Source organism: Nerophis lumbriciformis, linkage group LG26 (genome assembly GCF_033978685.3).
Source record: "Nerophis lumbriciformis linkage group LG26, RoL_Nlum_v2.1, whole genome shotgun sequence".
NCBI classification, from domain to species: Eukaryota; Metazoa; Chordata; class Actinopteri; order Syngnathiformes; family Syngnathidae; genus Nerophis; species Nerophis lumbriciformis.
In genome coordinates, this window is record NC_084573.2 from 35,345,001 (window position 1) to 35,371,485 (window position 26,485).

At 38.6% G+C, this 26,485-nt stretch overlaps 1 protein-coding gene across 2 annotated transcripts in view; it reads left to right on the forward strand.

Annotated features, from left to right (window-relative positions):
* The window catches only part of prkg3 (protein kinase cGMP-dependent 3), a 76,647-nt gene extending 50,435 nt beyond the window's left edge, over nt 1-26,212 (forward strand). For both annotated transcript variants that reach the window (XM_072916289.1, XM_061986981.2), the window contains 11 exons: nt 8,764-8,811; nt 8,886-8,927; nt 9,003-9,114; nt 9,192-9,328; nt 13,380-13,469; nt 17,297-17,438; nt 17,515-17,678; nt 19,225-19,341; nt 19,420-19,482; nt 25,089-25,164; nt 25,278-26,212. In XM_072916289.1, coding sequence (XP_072772390.1) covers nt 8,764-8,811; nt 8,886-8,927; nt 9,003-9,114; nt 9,192-9,328; nt 13,380-13,469; nt 17,297-17,438; nt 17,515-17,678; nt 19,225-19,341; nt 19,420-19,482; nt 25,089-25,164; nt 25,278-25,364 — 1,078 coding nt within the window. In that variant the 3' untranslated portion in view covers nt 25,365-26,212. The remainder of the gene's footprint in view (nt 1-8,763; nt 8,812-8,885; nt 8,928-9,002; nt 9,115-9,191; nt 9,329-13,379; nt 13,470-17,296; nt 17,439-17,514; nt 17,679-19,224; nt 19,342-19,419; nt 19,483-25,088; nt 25,165-25,277) is intronic.
* The last annotated feature ends 273 nt before the right edge of the window (nt 26,213-26,485 follow it).

The following is a 26,485-nucleotide window of genomic DNA, read 5'->3' on the forward strand; positions in this document are numbered from 1 at the left end:
ATACCGACTACATAAAAGAAAACAACCTACCCTTTTCCGTGGCAACCGACGCCTCAAATAAAGGAACAAAGTGTTTTCCTATTGTGGTAAGGTATTATCACTTTGATGAAGGCATCCAACATGTCCTGTTGGATTTTTATAGTGACAGCAACGAAACGTCAGAAGCCATAACAAACCAGCTGCTGGCAAAACTTGAGATGTCTGGCTTAGAGGTGAAAAACATGTCTGCATATGCAGCAGACAATGCCAGTGTCAATTATGGCAAACACAACAGTGTGTATCAGAAGCTGAAACTGAGCCAAAAAGATGTGCTCCCTGCAAACTGTTTGGCCCATATTCTGCATAACGCAACCAGATATGCAGCAAGCAGCCTTGATGTTGATGTGGAAAATTTTTTGTGACATTTTTTTTTAATTATATATGTTACCTGTTAATTGTTGTTTACATTTAAGTCCACACATGTTATGCTTTGTGGCACTCTGCACTTGAAAAGATTCATCTCAGTGGTCACTTTTTGAACACCACAATGTATTGAATAAATACAAATACTGTTAACAAACACTTGACTTTAATATTTTTTTCCTATTCAGCCACACAAACATCATCTTTAAACCACTCAAAATTGTACTATAAATAAGAGTATACCAGAGTCTTATGTACACCATAGTAATTTATTGATATGCCGCATAATATCCTCCTTTTTGGTGTCATGGAAATGGTCACCCTACTGTAGACCATACTTGCCAACCCTCCCGAATTTTCCGGGAGACTCCCGAAATTCAGCGCCTCTCCCGACAACCTGGGGCATCCTCAATAGCATTATTAAAAATGGCACTAAGAGGGACTACCCTCAATACTTCTTAGACGGAAATAAAAAAAATGACAACACAAAGGAAGTAGTTGAAAGCTTCAATAATTATTTTGTAAATATTGGACCAAAATTGGAAGAAAGGATTCCAGACCCAGTTTCAATTGAGGACTATAATGATACCATAGAGCGAAATCCCAACTCCATGTTCCTCAGTAATGTGACACAGGAGGAAATAGTTACAATCGTGAAAAAATGTAAATCCAAGACTTCAACTGATTGTAATGAAATTGATATGGAAACGATAAAAAAGGTTATTGAAGAGATCTCAGGACCATTAATGTATATTAGTAACCTATCATTTCAAACAGGTACATTTCCAAACAAAATGAAAATAGCTAAAGTTGCACCAATTTACAAGACTGGTGACAAACATCAATTTACAAACTATAGACCTGTTTCCTTACTTCCACAATTTTCTAAAATCATTGAAAAACTGTTCAATAACAGATTAGAGAGTTTCATAAATAAAAATAGAATACTCGAAGAAAATCAATATGGATACAGAGCTAATGTTTCAACTTCGATGGCTTTAATTGAAATTACAGAAGAAATTACCAATGCTATAGATAATAAAAAAATGTGCGGCAGCAGTTTTTATGGATCTAACTAAAGCATTTGACACAATTAATCACAATATTTTAATCAAAAAACTAGAACGATATGGCATCAGAGGGTTAGTCTTAAACTGGATAAGAAGTTATCTAATGAACAGGAAACAATACGTGAAGCTAGGCGAACACACCTCTACAACGCTAAATATATCCTGTGGTGTACCTCAGGGATCAATACTAGGACCTAAATTATTCAATCTATATATAAATGACATTTGTAAAGTTACAAAAGATTTAAAGTTAGTATTATTTGCGGATGATACAACAGCGTTTTGTTCAGGAGAGAACACACAGAAGATACTACAAATAATAACAGAAGAAATTAACAAATTAAAAAGATGGTTTGACAAAAACAGACTATCGTTGAATCTCAGTAAAACTAAAATAATGCTATTTGGTAACAGTAGAAGAGAAAGTCAAACACAAATACAAATAGACGGAATAGAAATTGAAAGAGTAAATGAAACCAAATTTCTAGGTATAATGATTGATGATAAATTGAACTGGAAATCTCACGTAAAAAATATACAGCATAAAGTAGCAAGAAACACGTCAATAATGAATAAAGCAAAACATGTTCTCGACAAAAAATCACTTCATATTCTCTACTGCTCACTAGTGTTACATATCTGAGTTATTGTGCAGAAATATGGGGAAATAATTACAAAAGTACACTTCATTCATTAACGGTGTTACAAAAAAGATCAGTTAGAATAATACATAATGTTGGATATAGAGAACACACAAATCCTTTATTTATTGAATCAAAGATTCTGAAATTCTACGACATAGTGAATTTGCAAACAGCTAAAATTATACACAAAGCAAACTATAACCTGCTACCCAAGAATATACAACAATTCTTCTCAAAAAAAGAGGAGAAATATAATCTTAGGGAGAAATGTAATTTAAAACATTTGTATGCACGTACAACACTTAAGACCTTCAGTGTATCAGTATGTGGAATTAAATGATGGAATGGATTAAGCAAAGCAATCAAACAATGTACTAATATGATCCACTTCAAGAAACTCTTCAAACTTAAAGTGTTTACAAAGTACAAAGAAGAAGAACCATGATAAACATTCTGAATTTATTTAACTCATCCATTCTTTCATTCTTTCACTCACAAAATAATCTTACTTATCTCAACATATGAAATGTAACTTACTTCACCAATTATTATTTATTTACTTATTTTATTGTGATTACTTATGGAGTATATTGTGAATAAATTGAGAACAGGAAGTGAACAAAAGTTTTAGCAACTGTTATGTAAAAGAAAAGGGGTAGGATTAAATAAGCTCTGCTTCTTCCTACTCCTTTTCGAACATGTTGAAAAGAGAAACTGGAGATTGTGATGTATCATGTTGTATACTTGCATGTTCGAAATAAACTCAAACTCAAACTCAAACTCAAACCTCCCGGGACAAATATTCTCCCGAAAATCTCCCGATTTTCAGCCGGAGCTGGAGGCCACGCCCCCTCCAGCTCCATGCGGACCTGAGTGAGGACAGCCTTTTTTCAGACGGGAGGACAACAGGGTGACAAGAACTAAATCATCCATACTAGAGATAAATTGTATTATTATGTTTATCTTACCTAAAAATAAATATATTTACTAAATAAAAAAAACAAAAACGAAATACATTTTTACTATATTTTGCTAAAAACATCAAAATGAATTGTATTTTTATTTGTATTTTTTCTGACTCATTACATCCAGCCATAGAATTATACATTAAAATAAACATATTTGAAATAATTAATTTTAAATTATCATAATAATTCATTTAAAATGACCATATTTAATTATTAAAATAATTGCTTGTTTATCAACAACTTAAGCATTTTATTCATTACATTTTGAAGCTCTCAGAAGCCAAGTTATGTTATATTCCTTTATTTATGCAAGTTTGAAGTATCAATTATCTAAACACAGTTTTGTTTGCATATTTTCAGGATATATATATATATATATATATATATATATATATATATATATATATATATGAAATACTTGGTGAATTCTAGCTGTCAATATACTCCTACCCTCTTAACCACGCCCCCAACCACGCCCCGCCCCACCCCTGACCACGCCCTCCGCCCCCCGAAATCGGAGGTTTCAAGGTTGGCAAGTATGCTGTAGACTACTCCAGCGGACTTCCACTCAAGCTAGCTAGCTGTTCCTGTACTTGTTAAATGATTTTGGGGCCAATATCTCTAGCTAGCTAGGTTTAAGTACCACCACAGTCTCATAATGAACCGAAAATATTTCTCCGTTAGCCGTGATGCTAATTTTCTCTATGTTAAATCCCATTCATTTATGCTAACAATGTTAGCCATCCGAATTTATCTTTTTTGTGATGTGTAAAGTTCAACTAGCAAATACTAAATCAAAAGGTGAAGTTTCCTCTGCCTTCTGTTCTGCTAGCCATTCTGTTGTCATACAAGAATGTAAGTTATAGTTTGATTTAGCATGCTGATTGACTGTTCATTTATTCATCTATCCTATTTCTATTCTTTTGTCCATCAGTAAAATACTGTTAAAGACTACTCCAATTGTTTAGCTGACTATTTATATCTGTGTGTGGCATCTCATTAGTGTTTTACAAGAATAAATAAATACAAACAGAATAATGCCACGTACACCATCTGATGTGTGGAGACTTTTCACCCCAACCAATGAAGGCGCAAAGGTACATTTGCAAATACTGTGCAAAGAGCTACGTCAAAAATGTTGCAGCATATAGACAAGTGCCCAATAATATATCATTATTGTAATTCCCCATTAATACCCATATATTCCCATTAATTCCCATGGACGGTGTCCAACTTTGAATAATCAAAAAATGGTCAATATTTCCAAACTTCCCGAGCTTAATTTCCCGTGGTAAAGTTTCCGTAAATTTACCGGAAACTTTCCACCCCTTTGCAACCCTAGTCACAACATATACCGGTAAGTACTTAGGAATTATTATTGATGTGAGATTGTCTTTTAAAGCACACATTGAAACGCTTGTCTCTAAGCTGAAAATTTAATTGGGGTTTCTTTTTCAGAAATAAATGATAATAAATGGGTTGTACTTGTATAGCGCTTTTCTACCTTCAAGGTACTCAAAGCGCTTTGACACTACTTCCACATTTACCCATTCACACACACATTCACACACTGATGGAGGGAGCTGCCATGCAAGGCGCTAACCAGCACCCATCAGGAGCAAGGGTGAAGTGTCTTGCTCAGGACACAACGGACATGACGAGGTTGGTACTAGGTGGGGATTGAACCAGGGACCCTCAGGTCGCGCACGGCCACTCTTCCACTGCGCCACGCCGTCCCTATTAATAATAAAATAAGTCTTGTTTTTCCTTAAAAGTTAGGAAACATCTGATCTCATCCACCTTTATTCTTTTACTTGATTATGGAGACTTGCTTTTTATGAATGCACCTGGCACTTACTTGAAGAAACTAGAGCAGTGGTTCTTAACCTGGGTTCGATGGAACCCTAGGAGTTCGGTGAGTCGGGCTCAGGGGTTCGGCGGAGGTCAAGACACACCCGACTCATCGGGTAAATAAAAACTTCTCTCTATCGGCGTATTACGGATACGGCAACAGCAGAAGTCAGACTGATTTGCAGGTGTGTAATTTGTTGTGAGTTTATGCACTGTGTTGGTTTTGTTGTTTGAACAAGCTGATGTTCATGCACGCTTCATTTTGTGCACCAGTAAAAAAACATGGTAACACTTTAGTATGAGGAACATATTCACCATTAATTAGTTCCTTATTAACATGCAAATTAGTAACGTATTGGCTCTTAACTAGTCAGTATTAAGTACTTATTAATGCCTTATTCTGCATGGCCTTATTATAACCCTAACCCTCTAACCCTGTCCCTAACCCTCTAACCCTAACCAAATAACTCTAAATTAAGTCTTTGTTACTTAGAATATGTTCCCCATACCAAAGTGTTACCAAAAACATATAACTTTGTCTTGAATTTGAAAAAAAAAAAAAACATTTTATTTTTCACTAAAGAAGGGTTCGGTGAATGTGCATATGAAACTGGTGGGGTTCGCTACCTCCAACAAGGTTAAGAACCACTGAACTAGACACTGTATATCACTGTGCCTTACCTTTTATTACTGTTTGTGGAAATCTTGTCCACCACTGCACTTTGTATGCAAAGGCAAACTGTCCATCTTTAACTTTCTCGATGGATAGTTTTTATATATAAATGTCTTCTTGGACTTGTCCCCACCTATCTGTTAGGGATGTCCCGATCCGATATTTGGATCGGATCGGCCGCCGATATTTGCAAAAAAATTGCGTATCGGCAAGGCATGGGAAAATGCCGATCCAGATCCAGTTAAAAAAAAACTCTGCTCCGTGTTTTCCAACGCACCTATTTAAGTAATACATTCCACTTTTCTGCTGTTCCCTAATTTCCGTTCCGCATTTTCCAGCACACCTTCAACACATCCACAGATTTGTGGATTCTCACACAGTTGCTTTTAGCTGCTGGCATTACACAACAGGCTCTTCTCACTCTTTTCTGTGTCTGTGCTTCTCACAGACAGCAAGCGCACCTTCTTACACACGTCACATACTGTCACGTCATACGTCACATACTGTCACGTCATACGTCACATACGTATACGTCCTCCCCGAGCAGAGAGGTAGAAGCATGGCTAACGTTAGCTGTGATGCTAGCGCAGCCGTGTGACCAACGTTCTCTCTAAGGTGCGCGCTTGTGCAATTGCGCACTGTTTAAACGTCCTCTGCGCATAGCAATTATATGCCACGCACAAAATCAAATAAAAAAATAAGCGTATAACAATTTTCGACACACGGACACGACAGAGAAAACAGTTTTCGTCATCATTGTTCAAATATTGTGACGTTTGTCGAGACGCTTATCTCCATTCGGTGCCACACGCCCACACCATCAAAATGCCGAGGCAAAAATTTCCAGATCAACACGGTATGAAAAAATTAATGATTTTTTTAGCTGTGATTTCCTTCTCTGCATGAAAGTTTAAAAGTAGCATTTTTAATGCAGTATGAAGAAGAATGTTTTAATGTAGACATGCAAGCCTTGAAAGAAAATGTTGAAAATCAAGACTACATTTCCTGCAAATGGGTGCATTTCTACCCTATATTTTAACTTTAGATTTATTCTCATATCAAACTCTTTTGGCTGTCTTTTTGACACTTACATCCGGCGCCCCCCTCCACACCCTGGATTATAAATAATGTAAATAATTCAATGTGATTATCTTGTGTGATGACTGTATTATGATGATAGTATATATCTGATAGTATATATCTGTATCATGAATCAATTTAAGTGGACCCCGACTTAAACAAGTTGAAAAACTAATTCGGGTGTTACCATTTAGTGGTCAATTGTACGGAATATGTACTTCACTGTGCAACCTACTAATAAAAGTCTCAATCAATCAATCAAAACACATAGAATCATCATACTGCTGTGATTATATGCATCAAGTGTTCATTCAAGACTAAGGCAAAATATTGAGATGTATATCGTGTATCGCAATATGGCATTAAAATATGGCAATATTAAAAAAAAGGCCATATCGCCCAGCCCTAGTTCAATGATGCCATTTCTGTTCGTCATGTATAATTTTGTCTATTTTGTGTTTATCCTTGAATAAACAGGTCAGTTTCTTGTTACCAACCATTGTGTATTATTCAAACTCCCCTAATTCAGCTGGCTAGTTGTTATCAAGAGTACTAAAACCCTTTTCAACATGATTCTGACAACTAAGTAGGCTAAATAACTTTAAACTTTAATACATGCTCGGATAGGCCATTATCTGTCAGTATCGGTATCGGTCAGTATCGGTATCGGATCGGAAGTGCAAAAACCTGGATCGGGACATCCCTACTATCTGTGTTCCTTTGTGTGTCGAGACTCAACATGTTGGTTCATCAATCTTTTATTTTTCATCAATCTTTTATTGCAGACCTTGAGATCCATTACACACATAAAAAAACACAATACAAAACATTAAAAACAAAACAATAAAACAGTCAAAACAAAACAATAGAGCCAACACAGAATTTGGTAAAAAAAAAAGAGAAAAAAAAAGCCTTCAGTTATGCTGGTCATGAAATGACTTCCAGAAAGATCTGAGGTTACCAGAATTGATCATCTTGGGGAAGTTTAAGTCCATTTAAAAAAAAAATCGAGAAACCAGTTCTCTTGGGCAATGTACTTGCTTTTACATTTAATTATTATAATCGTTTAAAATTATTTTTGACCTGTTGGGGTATGACTGCTGTTGTTCTGTTGTATTGTCTTGTTGTAATTATTATTGTAACTTTGTTTGTGCCACCCTCTTTGTCAGGTCGCTCTTGAAAAGGAGATTTTAATCCCAGTGTGTCTTTACCTAGTTCAGGGGTCGGCAACCCGCGGCTCCGGAGCCGCATGCGGCTCTTTGATCACTCTGATGCGGCTCAGCAGCTTACTTGCTGAACCCCCCAATTTTCCCGTGAGACTTCCGGATTTCAGTGTCTCTCGCAGAAAACTCCCGGGATTAATATTCACCGATTTTCACCCTTATGGCTATAATAAGGGCGTGCCATGATGTTACAACATTTGGCGCCCTCTACAATCTGTATTAACAGGGTGCCAGCCCAACACTTTTTATACAATATACATCGTCTGCTTGCACACGTACGTGACAGCAAGGCATACTTTGTCAACAGCCACACAGGTTACACTGACGGTGACCATATAAAACAACTTTAACACTCTTACTAATAATGCGCCACACTTTGAACCAAAACCAAACAAGAATGACAAACACATTTCGGGAGAACATCTGCACCTTAACACAACATAAACACAACAGAACAAACACCCAGAATCCAATGCAGCCCTGACTCTTCCGGGCTACATTATACACCCCTGCTACCACCAAACCCCGCCCCCACCCCAACCCCGCTCCCTCACACATCAACCCCCGCGGCTCCCATTGTTTTCTATAATTTGCGAAACTGGTCAAAATGGCTCTTTGACTGGTAAAGGTTGCCGACCCCTGACCTAGTTAAATAAAGGAAATTGAAGAAAAAAAAACGGAGAAGTTCTCCTTTTCTTCCAATATAAGATGTCTGTGGTATTTTTTTATTTTAAAGGTCACCAGTTGGACCTGGGTGCACACAGAGACCATAGTCACGCAGCCTCTATTTTGTGTGTGCCCAAATTCTTCTGTCTTTCTCATTATTTGACGTTGATGAATGCTCTCCTTCAGGGTGTTTGAAGAGACAATCCCAGTGGAGCAGTTGGAGCTGTTTGATGAGTATGCACAGCAATATCATCCTCCCCCGCACTCCTCCATCTTGTCACTAAAATCTAATTCATCTTTACCAACAGCTCCAAGATGCTCCAGGAAGCCAAAGCTCCTGCAAAGTCCAGGTGAGCATCCTAGAGAAGCTGCATGCCGAAATCTCGCTATGTAATGTGATGTTCTATGTGTGTGTGTGTGTGTAGTCCCAGCACCACCTTAAAGTTTAAGGACCTGGTTCCTGTCCTGTACCAGGAGGGTCGCTATCAAGGAGATCCGGTCACCCTCGGCGTAGGAGGCTTCGGCCGCGTTGAGCTGGTGCCCGATGTTCTCCGTGCTTTAATGCAGCCTGTCTAAACTGCGTGTCTTTACTAACCATTTGTTGTCATTGCAAGATGACCACGTTGAATTATGGGAAGTACTACGCCATAAAGAGGGTGAGTAAGAAGCACATAGTTGCCAAGAGACAGGAGGAGCACATGCTGCTTGAGAAGAAGATCCTTAAAGCCGTCCAGTGCGACTTCATTGTCAGGTAACACACACACGATGTCAGCATGAAACAACATGGCTACTAGGGATGGGAACTGATAAGATTTGTCCGGTTCCGTTTCCACTTTCGATTCTGCTTAACTATTTGATTCCTTGATGGTTCTCTTATCGATTCTTATTTGGGGAAAAAATTTAAAGGGGAACATTATCACAATTTCAGAATTGTTAAAACCATTCAAAATCAGTTCCCAGTGGCTTATTATATTTTTCTAAGTTTTTTTCAAAATTTTACCCATCACGCAATATCCCTAAAAAAAAAAGCTTCAAAGTGCCTGATTTTAACCACCCGTCCATTTTCCTGTGACGTCACATAGTGATGCCAACACAAACAAACATGGCGGAAAGAACAGCAAGCTATAGCGACATTAGCTCGGATTCAGACTCGGATTTCAGCGGCTTAAGCGATTCAACAGATTACGCATGTATTGAAACGGATGGTTGTAGTGTGGAGGCAGGTAGCGAAAACGAAATTGAAGAAGAAACTGAAGCTATTGAGCCATATCGGTTTGAACCGTATGCAAGCGAAACCGACGAAAACGACACGACAGCCAGCGACACGGGAGAAAGCGAGGACGAATTCGGCGATCGCCTTCTAACCAACGATTGGAATGTGTTTGTTTGGCATTAAAGGAAACTAACAACTATGAACTAGGTTTACAGCATATGAAATACATTTGGAGGGATCCTAGTGGGCCAGGCCAATCTTTCCTTATCTCTAAACTAAAACTGGGGAAATGTGTAGTGTTCTGGGTTTCAGACATGATTTTGTATAAGAATTACTTGAGGAAGAAAATGCCTGGTTAGACTTTGTGTATGTAGTGTGTGCCTTTCTTGGTTTACATCTATGCTGTTATTATGGTGTTTGTTACTTATGTATGTTATGTTGCAGCTATTTAAAATAGTTTTGTCAATTTGTTCTGGCCAGAAACAAATTGGCCTTTGTAACATATCTTTGTCTTTGTGTGTTGTATGTAGACCACATGGCTTAGCAGAGTTGAGTGATGCAAATGCATGTCAAGTTGATCAACAGATTGTATTATTCTCCAGTGCAATAACAGTACTGAAATGAAGGCTAAAAGGGCATTAATTGGAGCTTTAAAAAAAAAAAGAAAAAAGAAGTAACTAAATAGTTACTTTTCACAGTAACGCATTACTTTTTGGTGTAAGTAACTGAGTTAGTAACTGAGTTACTTTTGAAATGAAGTAACTGTAACTAGTTACTGCTTTTCAGTAACTAACCCAACACTGCAAATAAAGGCTTGACATATCTCATTTTGCATGTAATGAGTTAATATCACAGATTAGTTTCACATTTGAAGTTAATTGCTGACATGAATGGACTTTTAGACTTAGACTTCAGACTTAGACTTCCTTTTTATTGTCATTCAAATTTGAACTTTACAGTACAGATAAGAACGAAATTTTGTTGCATTTTACACCGTATTCTAATTTTATTAGTTTCATCTGTATAATATAATGACTGAGAGAATCTCAGTGTTTCCCACAGGGCAGGCATCTATTTGTGGTGGTGTGGTCGGGGGGTGGGGGGTGGCGGCGGCAGCGGCGATGACCAAGAAGAACGCGGAGTTGGAATATAATTACAACACTTTATGTACATACTTATATACAGATTTGAACAATTAGTTATTCACTGAAATATATTTATTAATTGTGGTTCTTACAAAAAATATATCTTATAAGATATAAAAGCTAAAATGTCTCTTAAAGCTCTGCCCCTTTAATTAGTGCATACTAAATAATTTAACTTTAGCCTACTACTACAACCATATTATTTACCAGCAACATAAAGTGAAACAGAGGCAGAGGTGTCCTGCCACAGTCAGTCAACCTCCTCCTCCTCCTCCTGCTGCTGCTGAACAGGTCGCACTGGAGCTAGTCGCTCTATGTTTTGTCGTGGTCCTCTCTATAAGGCACATAAGAATATAAATTAGGACCCTTTTCATGAGAAAAGCGCATTTCTGATCTGACCCTGCTTTATTTTTCAGTGTTTGCTGAGTCTCACCTGTTCCCTCCTCCCAAATTTTTCTACTTGCCCGACTTCTCAAATCTACTTGCCCCAATATTATTACTTGTCCTGCCTAGGTTTTTTTCTGGCTGTGTAGTGCTCATGGCTTATATCTTACTAAAATCCTTCCCGTTGACTATTTACAACACTACACAGTATTTATTATTATTATTATCTATAATTACATTTAAATGGCATTGCATACATGTATTACATGCAAAGTGAGATATGGCAAGCCTTTATTGGTTAGAATTTTGATGATTATGGCCTACAGTTTATGTAAACATTTAAATTGCAAATCTCAGAAAATGCAAGGTTTCAAAAACTGTAAGCCATGATGATCAGGATTATAACATATATATATATATATAACATATAATATATATATATTTTTTTATTTTTATTTTTTTTATTTTTTTTCGTGTTCTGTTTGTGTTGTGTTGTGTTTGCTTGGTACTCGTTTTATCTTTTAACCTGTTCATTGTACAGCACTTTGGCTACCCCTGTGGTAAATTTTAAATGTGCTTTATAAATAAAGTTGATTTGATTTGATTTGATGTAAAATTAAATGTTATTTTACATTTTTTGACCAGTAGCAGTTACACCCATCTGAACAGGTCAGCCACCTGTTTAAAGCCCGATCACAGTTGAAATCTTGAAATGAAGGGCCTTTAATGGTCAAAACATTAACCTGGACAACATTTTAACAGCTGGTTGGCTCAGATTTTATTCTTTTCATTGCATTCACATGCTGCAGTGGACAGTGGACAATTTAGCTTGAGTATTAATGTAGTATCTGAAGCACCGTCTCCACGTGTGTTTATTGACAACAGGGTTATAACCTGGACACGTTAGCTCGTCGGTATGAAAACAGGTGATTGTTATTACGTGCGTCTGCCCCGGCCCACGAGTCAAACAGCGGCGGTGTTAATGAAGCAGCGTCAGGCTGCTCACCGTCAGTGAAACGCTCGGTGAAATCGCGGATTAACGTTAAATATATGACGAGCCGCGAGCGATGCAGCTATAACCTATCTACCTATAACCTATATTACCTTCGTATTTTGATCCCGTCCGTCTTCGTCTTCTTCTTCGTCTTCGTCTTCGTCTTCTTCTTCTGGCCCACCAGGTGAATTAAGTGCTATTGGCGGAGTTACAATGCATAGTAGGCTACCGCCACCTACTGCACCGGAGTTGTAACTACAAGGTACATTCACAGACAGTCCCATTGCTTTTATGAGCGGTCGAGCGAGTCAAAAGCCGAAAAATCCATTTGTGGCGGACGTAATTCTTTCGTGGCGGGCCGCCACAAATAAATGAATGTGTGGGAAACACTGAATCTGGTTGCAGGAAAACATGTAACTTTTCTCTGACGACAATTGAACATTTACCTACGGAAAATGCAAACTTTTGACCACAAATTTAGTCGCTGCTCGGGGACATTTGTCTAGCGGAAGACGTGAACTATGGCTGCCTGCCTCGGAGCCAGTCAGAATCTGTCTCTTGTCATGCACATCTAAATGGGAAGTCATTCATTTAAATTTAACTAATAACAAATAATAGTGCAAACATGATAGGAGGTGTTAGTACCTGTTGTATTTTGATGACGTGCTAGTATTACTGCTGCTTCGATGAGATAGAAGCGGTTAAATACGCGACTTTCATTTATAATTATTGCATGTTGTGTGTTCAAATGTTTTAGCATATTGCTCGCATGTCCTCTTCTTAATGAAATAGCAGCATTATATTTCTAGTGAAATGTAGTCAACTTTAGAGCATTTGTTGCGCCGTGCGTTTGCTATTTTGAGATCTGACGTGAATACACGTTGCGCAATGACATCATTCCCACCTGGAAGGATCGATAAGAGAACCGTTTGACTAAATGGCAAGTGATTCCAAGGAATTTATACACTGGGAACCGGTTCTGAACAAGAACCAGTTTTCGAATTCCCATCCCTAAAGGCTACTACAACCTAAACCTGGTGATATTATGTTATTATTTTTCTTTCAGACTTCACGCAGCCTTTAAGGACTCACGTTACATCTATATGGTGATGGACTTCTGTGGGGGCGGCGAGATCTGGACCAAACTTAAAGAAGTGTGAGGGGAAACACAAACGTAACATTGCGTAGCATAGCGTGCCATAACAAACCATAGCATAACCTAACAGCATAGTATAGCATTACAGCATAACAATATAGCATAATAATATAGCATGATGTAGCATAGCGATATATTGTAGCATAACGGCGTAGCATAGCATAATCTAGTGTAGCATAGCAATATAGTATAGTAGCATAGTATACCATGGCATAACAGTATAGCATGACATAGCATAGGAATATAGCATAATGATATAGCATGAACATAGCGATATAGGATAAAATAGAGTTGCATAATACAAACCCTGTTTCCATATGAGTTGGGAAATTGTGTTAGATGTAAATATAAACGGAATACAATGATTTGCAAATCATTTTCAACCCATATTCAGTTGAATGCACTACAAAGACAAGATATTTGATGTTCAAACTCATAAACTTTATTTTTTTTTTTTGCAAATAATAATTAACTTAGAATTTGATGCCAGCAACACGTACCAAAGTAGTTGGGAAAGGGCATATTCACCACTGTGTTACATGGCCTTTCCTTTTAACAACACTCAGTAAACGTTTGGGAACTGAGGAGACACATTTTTGAAGCTTCTCAGGTGGAATTCTTTCCCATTCTTGCTTGATGTACAGCTTAAGTTGTTCAACAGTCCGGGGGTCTCCGTTGTGCTATTTTAGGCTTCATAATGCACCACACATTTTACATGGGAGACCGGTCTGGACTACAGGCAGGCCAGTCTAGTACCCACACTCTTTTACTATGAAGCCACGTTGATGTAACACATGGCTTGGCATTGTCTTGCTGAAATAAGCAGGGGCGTCCATGGCAACGTTGCTTGGATGGCAACATATGTTGCTCCAAAACCTGTATGGACCTTTCAGCATTAATGGTGCCTTCACAGATGTGTAAGTTACCCATGTCTTGGGCACTAATACACCCCCATACCATCACAGATGCTGGCTTTTACACTTTGCGCCTATAACAATCCGGATGGTTCTTTTCCTCTTTGGTCATGTCCCAAATTCCAAGCTGCTGTTTTGAGGCATGTTCAAAAAAAAAAAGCACTTTGTGACTTCAATAATAAATATGGCAGTGCCATGTTGGCATTTTTTTTCCATAACTTGAGTTGATTTATTTTGGAAAACCTTGTTACATTGTTTAATGCATCCAGCGAAGCATCACAACAAAATTAAGCATAATAATGTGTTAATTCCATGACTGTATATATCGGTATCGGTTGATATCTGTCATGTCTGTGTAATCATGTTTTGTCTTAGTCATGTTTTGTTTAGTTATTGGACTCTTTAGTTTCTGGCTTTTCACTTCCTTGTCTTGTTTCCATGATTACCCATTAGTTTCACCTGCTCCACGTTTGGACTCATTGTGCACTCTTGTTTATCACCATAGCAACCCATTAGTTTTCACCTGTCACGTCACGCACCTGTTTCACGTTTTGAGTCACGCACCTGTTTTCGTTAATCATGTCTGTAGTATTTAAGTTCAGTGTTTTCAGTTTGTCTTTCTGGTGACATCTCCACATTTATGCTTCTGCACATTTCTGACTCTTTTTTCATGTCCATCGTTCACGCTGCTCCTTTTTGTCCATGCCAAGTAAGTTTTGTTTATTATTGCCACAGTTAGTGTTTTTTGTTGTTCATAGTTTTTGCCTTTGTGCAAGTGTTTGGTTTCATAGTGTGTTCTCCGCCATTGTGCGCGCCTTTTGTTTACTTTGTTGTTTTGTATTTATAGTGTTTAAATAAAAATGTATCTGCATTCCCGTCTCGCCCGAGCCAACTTTCCGTTGCCTTCGAGAAAAACTAAACCCCAGGACCAAGTCATGACAATATCGGAATCGGCAAAAAAAGCCATATCGGACATCTTTAAAAGTAATATAGCATGACGTAGCACAGGTCTGGGCAAAATACGGCCTGCGGGCCTCATGCGGCCCGTTAAGATTTTCAATCTGGCCCGCCGGACGGTCTACATAATTTTTTTTAGACCTAATCTAGGTCACAGCAGCTCAGACCAGGAACAAAGCTGAGTGGGCGGGGTTTGTTGTCAGAGCAGCCAGCCCGAAACGCGAGTGTCAGAAACAGATGCAGAAGCAGATTTTTACGTGATAATATATCATATTCTGGGTGTTTATTTTTACACTTTGCATTCATATTTAGCTGTTTATTACATTTTTGTTGTGTTTTGCTTGATTGTAAAAGATACACAACTATCGAGGAGCTGGTCTGAGAAGTAAAAGAGGAGCGACGTTCATATGTTGTTAATATTCAGTGTATTTTTCGGACTATAAGTCGCAGTTTTTTTCATAGTTTGGGTCTGGGTTGGAGTCAATAACCAGGCGAGGTGATGAGTTTCACTCAGGAGCGACTTATGTGTGAAATGATTAACACATTAGCGTAAAATATCAAATAATATTATTGATCTCATTCACGTAAGAGACTAGACGTATAAGATTTCATGGGATTTAGCGATTAGGAGTGACAGATTGTTTGGTAAACGTATAGCATGTTCTATATGTTATAGTTATTTGAATGACTCTTACCATAATATGTTACGTTAACATACCAGTTGGTTATTTATGCCTCATATAACGTACACTTATTCAGCCTTTATTTATTTTAAATTGCCTTTCAAATGTCTATTCTTGGTGTTGGCTTTTATCAAATACATTTCCCCCCAAAATGCGACTTATATATGTTTTTTTTCCTTCTTTACTATGCATTTTCGGCCGGTGCGACTTATACTCCGGAGCGACTTATACTCCGAAAAATACGGTAGTTAATATTGTAAATCCCACTTTCTTTATTTTCATGTACATTTCGGGTGTCCATTCAGTAACTGTAAAATTCCATTCTGTTTTTTTGAGGTGGTCTGTCATAACGTTTTAAGAACTCTTATCGTACTTTGTGACTTTTGGTACTGGTGTTCCTGGAAAAAAAATGGACCCAAACACACATACTGTACAGCAAATTTGTTACTGCTATATGTGTACATATCATTTATACACACATACACCTTGGCCTCCCCAGACACATTTTTTTTTTTCTAAATGTGGCCCCCGAGTCAAAATATTTGCCCAGCTCTGATGTAGCGTAACAATATGGCATTATATAGCATAGAAATATAGCATGGCATTCAAACTAGGGATGTCCGATAATGGCTTTTTGCCGATATCCGATATTCCGATATTGTCCAATTCTTTAATTACCGATACCGATATCAACCGATACCGACATCAACCGATATATACAGTCGTGGAATTAACACATTATTATGCCTATTTTGGACAACCAGGTATGGTGAAGATAAGGTACTTTTTTTAAAAATGTATAAAATAAAATAAGATAAATACATTTAAAAAAAATTCTTGAATAAAAAATAAAGTAAAACTAAATAAAAACAGTTACATTGAAACTAGTAATTAATGAAAATGAGTAAAATGAACTGTTAAAGGTTAGTACTATTAGTGGACCAGCAGCACGCACAATCATGTGTGCTTACGGACTGTATCCCTTGCAGACTGTATTGATATATAATGTAGGAACCAGAATATTAATAACAAAAAGAAACAACCCTTATGTGTGAATGTTTTTTGGGTTGGTGCACTAATTGTAAGTGTATCTTGTGCTTTTTATGTTGATTTAATAAAAAAAAAAAAAACGATACCGATAACAAAAAAAACGATACCGATCATTTCCGATATTACATTTTAACGCATTTATCGGCCGATTATAACATCTCTAATTCAAACCTAAAGTAATATATTTCATGGTTACACACTATTGTCTCAATGTGATTATCAGTGGGCGTTTTGACGAGCAGATCGCCATCTTTTGCACCTCCTGCGTGGTGGAGGCCTACGCCTACCTCCACAAGAAAAGCATCATGTACCGAGACCTAAAGCCAGAGAACCTGATGTTGGACGTGCGTGGCTACGTCAAACTGGTGAGTTTAGTCCATTTCAATACAGCACATTTTCATCTTGTTCCATACAAAAAAAACAACATATTGTGTTATATAGGTGGACTTTGGTTTTGCCAAAGAGTTGGTGCGTGGAGAGAAGACGTACTCATTTGTTGGTACTCCTGAATACATGGCGCCGGAGATCATCAAGAACCAGGGACATGACTTTGCTGTTGACTTTTGGTCGCTTGGCATCCTCATCTATGAGCTCCTGGTGGGAAGGTAGCATCAATCAAGTTTACACTTTATACACCAAACTTTTGTTACTTTTTTGGTGGGGTAAAAACCTCTTCCTACCAATTACCAATTATTAATAATATGCACCACCTTTCATAGTACAAACCCCGTTTCCATATGAGTTGGGAAATTGTGTTAGATGTAAATATAAACGGAATACAATGATTTGCAAATCATTTTCAACCCATATTCAGTTGAATATGCTACAAAGACAACATATTTCATGTTCAAACTGATAAACCTTTTTTTTGGTGCAAATAATCATTAACTTTAGAATTTGATGCCAGCAACACGTGACAAAGAAGTTGGGAAAGGTGGCAATAAATACTGATAAAGTTGAGGAATGCTCATCAAAGACTTATTTGGAACATCCCACAGGTGAACAGGCTAATTGGGAACAGGTGGGTGCCATGATTGGGTATAAAAGTAGATTCCATGAAATGCTCAGTCATTCACAAACAAGGATGGGGCGAGGGTCACCACTTTGTCAACAAATGCGTGAGCAAATTGTTGGACAGTTTAAGAACAACCTTTCTCAACCAGCTTTTGCAAGGAATTTAGGGATTTCACCATCTACGGTCCGTAATATCATCAAAGGGTTCAGAGAATCTGGAGAAATCACTGCACGTAAGCAGCTAAGCCCGTGACCTTCGATCCCTCAGGCTGTACTGCATCAACAAGCGACATCAGTGTGTAAAGGATATCACCACATGGGCTCAGGAACACTTCAGAAACCCACTGTCAGTAACTACAGTTGGTGGCTACATCTGTAAGTGCAAGTTAAAACTCTCCTATGCAAGGCGAAAACCGTTGATCAACAACACCCAGAAACGCCGTCGGCTTCGCTGGGCCTGAGCTCATCTAAGATGGACTGATACAAAGTGGAAAAGTGTCCTGTGGTCTGACGAGTCCACATTTCAAATTGTTTTTGGAAACTGTGGACGTCGTGTCCTCCGGACCAAAGAGGAAAAGAACCATCCGGATTGTTATAGGCGCAAAGTGTAAAAGCCAGCATCTGTGATGGTATGGTATAGTAAAGAGAGATGGAAGAGAGTCCTCAATGAGTTGAGCATTTTTACTTTAGAGCAGTTTCAATTGTTTGAAAAATGTGTAAGTACAGTAGTTGATTCTGGAATACATCAAATGTATCAATTGGAATTAAAATACATGCAATAGAATTGGAATTTGGGAGACATTTAAATTTCAGTTTGGATTTTTGCGCAAGTCTGTCTCACGCACACGCCCAACCTGGACGATCTTTGCTTTTTTAATATATATACAATACAAATTATATAGATTTGTCCGAAGATAGAGCTTTTTTCTTTTCTTTTTTTAGGACGATCTTTCCTTTCGCCAGTTTTTTAAGTAAAGTGAATCTAATAACCAAAAAACACATTGCTTCATGTGTAAAATCATACTAAACTGTTAATATAAATGAGCCCATCACATAGCAACCACAAGATGGCAGCAAAGAAACATTGTTTTAATCTGCAGTTTTGTTCTTTCATGTTTCCTTTTTTTTTTTAATCAGCCCTCCCTTTTCGAGCTCGGAGCCTCAGAAGATTTATTCCAAGATTCTGGATGGCGTGCTGAGTTATCCTCCATACTTAAGTGAAGCAGCCAAGTCCATTATTAGCAAGCTGTGCAGGTGAGAGCATAACAATATAGAATAAACTGCTCCGAATGTTGATACTTTAAATACAAGTCAATGTGCTTTTGTTTGCAGGCCCCGGCCAGGCCAGAGGTTAGGAAACACTAAGAATGGCATCAAAGATGTCCGAAGTCACAGGTAAGTACCATATTTTCATGGCTCTAGAGAGCACCGGTATTTAAGCCGCATCCACCAAATTTGAGAAGAAATTAATAATTTTACATATATTAGCCGCATTGTACCTGTACAAAAGACTTTGTAAATGTTTATTTACATATCTTAAAGGGGAACATTATCACCAGACCTATGTAAGCGTCAATATATACCTTGATGTTGCAGAAAAAAGACCTTTTTTTTTTTAACCGATTTCCGAACTCTAAATGGGTGAATTTTGGCGAATTAAACGCCTTTCTATTATTCGCTCTCGGAGCGAACATCAGGAAGCAATCCGCCATTTTCTCACTTTCGTCGGTGTGTTGTCGGAGGGTGTAACAACACGAACAGGGACGGATTCAAGTTGCACCAGTGGCCCAAAGATGCCAAAGTGGCAAGAAATTGGACGAAATTTGTTCAAAATACGAGGCTGTGGGGAAAGCCGACGAAAATGGTCAGTCGTTTGTTCCGCACACTTTACCGACGAAAGCTATGCTACGACAGAGATGGCAAGAATGTGTGGATATCCTGCGACACTCAAAGCAGATGCATTTCCAACGATAAAGTCAAAGAAATCTGCCGCCAGACCCCCATTGAATCTGTCGGAGTGTGTGAGCCATTCAGGGACAAAGGACCTCGGTAGCACGGCAAGCAATGGCGGCAGTTTGTTCCCGCAGACGAGCGAGCTAAACCCCCTGGATGTCTTGGCTCACACCGTCCCGAAGATGATCAAGAGAAGAATATCGACCCTAGCTTCCCTGGCCTGCTGACATCAACTCCAAAACTGGACAGATCAGCTGTCAGGAAAAGAGAGCGGATGAGGGTATGTCTACAGAATATATTAATTGATGAAAACTTTATTCATTACTCGCGGTTTTATGTAAATTATTATACATAAACTGTGTTTACCAATAATTTAGCTTAAAATCATTACAACACTTAAAAACAAACACAAACCAATCGTTGGTTAGAAGGCGATCGCCGAATTCGTCCTTGCTTTCTCCCGTGTCGCTGGCTGTCGTGTCGTTTTCGTCGGTTTCCCTTCATACGGTTCAAACCGATATGGCTCAATAGCTTCAGTTTCTTCTTCAATTTTGCTTAAGCCGCTGAAATCCGAGTCTGAATCCGAGCTAATGTCGCTATAGCTTGCTGTTCTATGCGCCATGTTTGTTTGTGTTGGCATCACTATGTGACGTCACAGGAAAATGGACGGGTGTATATAACGATGGTTAAAATCAGGCACTTTGAAGCTTTTTTTAGGGATATTGCGTGATGGGTAAAATTTTGAAAAAAACTTCGAAAAATAAAATAAGCCACTGGGAACTGATTTTTAATGGTTTTAACCCTTCTGAAATTGTGATAATGTTCCCCTTTAATTGTTTCCAAACGGTACCTGTAACGCAGCAGTAAAATGGCTGATCAAACAAAACAGAAGTCCTCGTCATGGACCCAAGCTAGCTCTTTAGTCAGCTAAACAGACTTATTGACACCACGGTGACGTTTTGGTGAATTTACGACACTGAAACAGTACAAAAAGAATGGCATTGTAAGTAAATAATACTAACACAGACACTTTGTTAGCATATCCGCTAATGCTTACAACGCCAGCTTGATTGTGTTGTATATTTGATGGTCGTGTGATGGGTGATGAGCCAAGGAGACGCCAATGAGGAATCGTCGAACAAAATGCTTTATTTGTTTCAGCGAGCCTCCGACTGGAGCTGCAGCTCCAGTAGAAGGAGTATGGGCCGGATTACTCTTCTGCTGTCTTCTTGGACCACTGTCCTTAAATACCTTTTACACCAAGACAGTTACTCTTTGTTGTTGCAATGGACGTCGAGTGGGTATAGCATAATATTGTGAAAGTCCAGTCCATAGTGGATCTAACATAATAGTGAGAGTCCAGTCCATAGTGGATCTAACATAATAGTGAGAGTCCAGTCCATAGTGGATCTAACATAATAGTGTGAGAGTCCAGTCCATAGTGGATCTAACATATAAGTGAGAGTCCAGTCCATAGTGAATCTAACATAATAGTGAGAGTCCAGTCCATAGTGGATCTAACATAATAGTGTGAGAGTCCAGTCCATAGTGAATCTAACATAATAGTGAGAGTCCAGTCCATAGTGGATCTAACATAATAGTGTGAGAGTCCAGTCCATAGTGGATCTAACATAATAGTGAGAGTCCAGTCCATAGTGGATCTAACATAATAGTGAGAGTCCAGTCCATAGTGGATCTAACATAATAGTGAGAGTCCAGTCCATAGTGGATCTAACATAATAGTGTGAGAGTCCAGTACATAGTAGATCTAACATAATAGTGAGAGTCCAGTCCATAGTGGATCTAACATAATAGTGTGAGAGTCCAGTCCATAGTAGATCTAACATAATAGTGTGAGAGTCCAGTCCATAGTGGATCTAACATAATAGTGTGAGAGTCCAGTCCATAGTGGATCTAACATAATAGTGAGAGTCCAGTCCATAGTGGATCTAACATAATAGTGAGAGTCCAGTCCATAGTGGATCTAACATAATAGTGTGAGAGTCCAGTCCATAGTGGATCTAACATAATAGTGTGAGAGTCCAGTCCATAGTGGATCTAACATAATAGTGAGAGTCCAGTCCATAGTGGATCTAACATAATAGTGAGAGAGTCCAGTCCATAGTGGATCTAACATAATAGTGTGAGAGTCCAGTCCATAGTGGATCTAACATAATAGTGAGAGTCCAGTCCATAGTGGATCTAACATAATAGTGAGAGTCCAGTCCATAGTGGATCTAACATAATAGTGTGAGAGTCCAGTCCATAGTGGATCTAGCATAATAGTGAGAGTCCATTCCATAGTGGATCTAACATAATAGTGAGAGTCCAGTCCATAGTGGATCTAACATAATAGTGAGAGTCCAGTCCATAGTGGATCTAACATAATAGTGAGAGTCCAGTCCATAGTGGATCTAACATAATAGTGTGAGAGTCCAGTCCATAGTGGATCTAGCATAATATTGTGAAAGTCCAGTCCATAGTGGATCTAACATAATAGTGAGAGTCCAGTCCATAGTGGATCTAACATAATAGTGAGAGTCCAGTCCATAGTGGATCTAACATAATAGTGTGAGAGTCCAGTCCATAGTGGATCTAACATATAAGTGAGAGTCCAGTCCATAGTGAATCTAACATAATAGTGAGAGTCCAGTCCATAGTGGATCTAACATAATAGTGTGAGAGTCCAGTCCATAGTGAATCTAACATAATAGTGAGAGTCCAGTCCATAGTGGATCTAACATAATAGTGTGAGAGTCCAGTCCATAGTGGATCTAACATAATAGTGAGAGTCCAGTCCATAGTGGATCTAACATAATAGTGAGAGTCCAGTCCATAGTGGATCTAACATAATAGTGAGAGTCCAGTCCATAGTGGATCTAACATAATAGTGTGAGAGTCCAGTACATAGTAGATCTAACATAATAGTGAGAGTCCAGTCCATAGTGGATCTAACATAATAGTGTGAGAGTCCAGTCCATAGTAGATCTAACATAATAGTGTGAGAGTCCAGTCCATAGTGGATCTAACATAATAGTGTGAGAGTCCAGTCCATAGTGGATCTAACATAATAGTGAGAGTCCAGTCCATAGTGGATCTAACATAATAGTGAGAGTCCAGTCCATAGTGGATCTAACATAATAGTGTGAGAGTCCAGTCCATAGTGGATCTAACATAATAGTGTGAGAGTCCAGTCCATAGTGGATCTAACATAATAGTGAGAGTCCAGTCCATAGTGGATCTAACATAATAGTGAGAGAGTCCAGTCCATAGTGGATCTAACATAATAGTGTGAGAGTCCAGTCCATAGTGGATCTAACATAATAGTGAGAGTCCAGTCCATAGTGGATCTAACATAATAGTGAGAGTCCAGTCCATAGTGGATCTAACATAATAGTGTGAGAGTCCAGTCCATAGTGGATCTAGCATAATAGTGAGAGTCCATTCCATAGTGGATCTAACATAATAGTGAGAGTCCAGTCCATAGTGGATCTAACATAATAGTGAGAGTCCAGTCCATAGTGGATCTAACATAATAGTGAGAGTCCAGTCCATAGTGGATCTAACATAATAGTGTGAGAGTCCAGTCCATAGTGGATCTAGCATAATATTGTGAGAGTCCAGTCCATAGTGGATCTAACATAATAGTGAGAGTCCAGTCCGTAGTGGATCTAACATAATAGTGAGAGAGTCCAGTCCATAGTGGATCTAACATAATAGTGTGAGAGTCCAGTCCATAGTGGATCTAACATAATAGTGAGAGTCCAGTCCATAGTGGATCTAACATAATAGTGAGAGTCCAGTCCATAGTGGATCTAACATAATAGTGAGAGTCCAGTCCATAGTGGATCTAACATAATAGTGTGAGAGTCCAGTCCATAGTGGATCTAGCATAATATTATGAGAGTCCAGTCCATAGTGGATCTAACATAATAGTGTGAGAGTCCAGTCCATAGTGGATCTAACATAATAGTGTGAGAGTCCAGTCCATAGTAGATCTAACATAATAGTGAGAGAGTCCAGTCCATAGTGGATCTAACATAATAGTGTGAGAGTCCAGTCCATAGTGGATCTAACATAATAGTGAGAGTCCAGTCCATAGTGGATCTAACATAATAGTGAGAGAGTCCAGTCCATAGTGGATCTAACATAATAGTGTGAGAGTCCAGTCCATAGTGGATCTAACATAATAGTGAGAGTCCAGTCCATAGTGGATCTAACATAATAGTGTGAGAGTCCAGTCCATAGTGGATCTAGCATAATATTGTGAGAGTCCAGTCCATAGTGGATCTAACATAATAGTGAGAGTCCATTCCATAGTGGATCTAACATAATAGTGAGAGTCCAGTCCATAGTGGATCTAACATAATAGTGAGAGTCCAGTCCATAGTGGATCTAACATAATAGTGTGAGAGTCCAGTCCATAGTGGATCTAACATAATAGTGTGAGAGTCCAGTCCATAGTGGATCTAACATAATAGTGAGAGTCCAGTCCATAGTGGATCTAACATAATAGTGAGAGTCCAGTCCATAGTGGATCTAACATAATAGTGAGAGTCCAGTCCGTAGTGAATCTAACATAATAGTGAGAGTCCAGTCCGTAGTGGATCTAACATAATAGTGAGAGTCCAGTCCGTAGTGGATCTAACATAATAGTGAGAGTCCAGTCCGTAGTGGATCTAACATAATAGTGAGAGTCCAGTCCGTAGTGGATCTAACATAATAGTGAGAGTCCAGTCCATAGTGGATCTAACATAATAGTGAGAGTCCAGTCCATAGTGGATCTAACATAATAGTGAGAGTCCAGTCCATAGTGGGGCCAGCAGGAGACCATCCCGAGTAGAGACGGGTCAGCAGCGCAGAGATGTCCCCAACCGATGCACAGGCGAGCGGTCCACCCCGGGTCCCGACTCTGGACAGCCAGCAAAAATCCACTGCACCGTTTTATAAGACACAGGGTTCAAAATGTGGGGAAAAAGTAGCGGCTTATCATTGCAGATATGGACATGTAGTACTTGTTGTAAAGTCCCTGCATGTTCTCCCTCCAGGTGGTTTGGTAACATGAACTGGCACAAGCTGCGTATGGCTCAGCTGGACGCTCCCACGGTCCGCCTCATACGCAAGGCGAGTCAATCCATTTCACCTCACGTTGACGCCTCCGCGTGAAGACGAGTCCGTGCATTTCCATTATTTATGCTCTGCGAGTGAACCCGTTTTCTTTTTCTCTCCTACTTTAGGGCCCCTGCTACATCAATTTTGATCGCTTCCCTCAAGATCAGACCAAGGCAGACGAGGAGTTTTCCGGTTGGGACCGTGACTTCTAAGCTGTATGACGCTGCCCAAAAACAAACAAACTGAATTATTGAGGAAGTACGGCAACCAAAACAAGATGATAAAACACCGTGGTGCTGAAAGAAAACTCAGGAAAACCCAACTTGCATTCTCAAAGGGGGTCTTTTTAGACCGACCAATGACTTTCATGTTGACAATTTTCATGATAATCCACCCCAGTCACCAGCTCAAAATAAAAACAATTCCAACCAAAAAATATAAAAACATTTGCGAGCTCATATTAGCATTGGTAGTTGGGAAAAAAAACAGATTAAACCTAAAAAATATTTTTATTTCGACTGAAAATATGATACTTTATCATTTTTCTTGTTGCATTGCAATTATCCGAGGACTAATTTAGCCAGAAGGTACAGTCTATATAAAATCAACATTTATTTTATAATTTAAACATTTTTCTTATTTTTAATAGGCACTGAAATAAGTCAATGATTGGAAGCATACATTAAAACTCACACTCAATAACTGCTGTAAACGTACAATAACATATATAAAATAAATACATAAATATATATTTACATAAATATATGTTTTATTTATTATTATTAGCATTAGTATTACTATTATTAGTAGTAGTATTTCAGTAGCAGCACATCACTGCAGACAAGAGCACACGTTGATAAATATTGATGCATGCTTAGAATGGGAAAGAGTAGCATCATCTAGTGGACAGACGAAAAAAAGAATGACTGTAGTCCAGGGGTCGGCAACCTTTACCAGTCAAAGAGCCATTTTGACCAGTTTCACAAATTATAGAAAACAATGGGAGCCGCAAAAATGTTTTGAAATTTCAAATTTAATAACACTGCATACAAAGTTTTTTTTTTGCACGCGGGTTTTAAATGAATGGAGCTTGTCAGCGTCATGCGTGCCGTGATGGTACATCATATAGCACCCACTACAGCTAGAGTGCCTGATCAACTACCCTTTATATGGGGCTTCCGCTTGCTCACGTAGGTGACAGCAAGGCATACTTGGTCAACAACCACACAGGTCACACTGACGGTGGCGGTATAAAAAAACAAAACTTTAACACTCTTACTAATAATGCGCCACACTGTGAACCCACACCAAACAAGAATGACAAACAAATTTC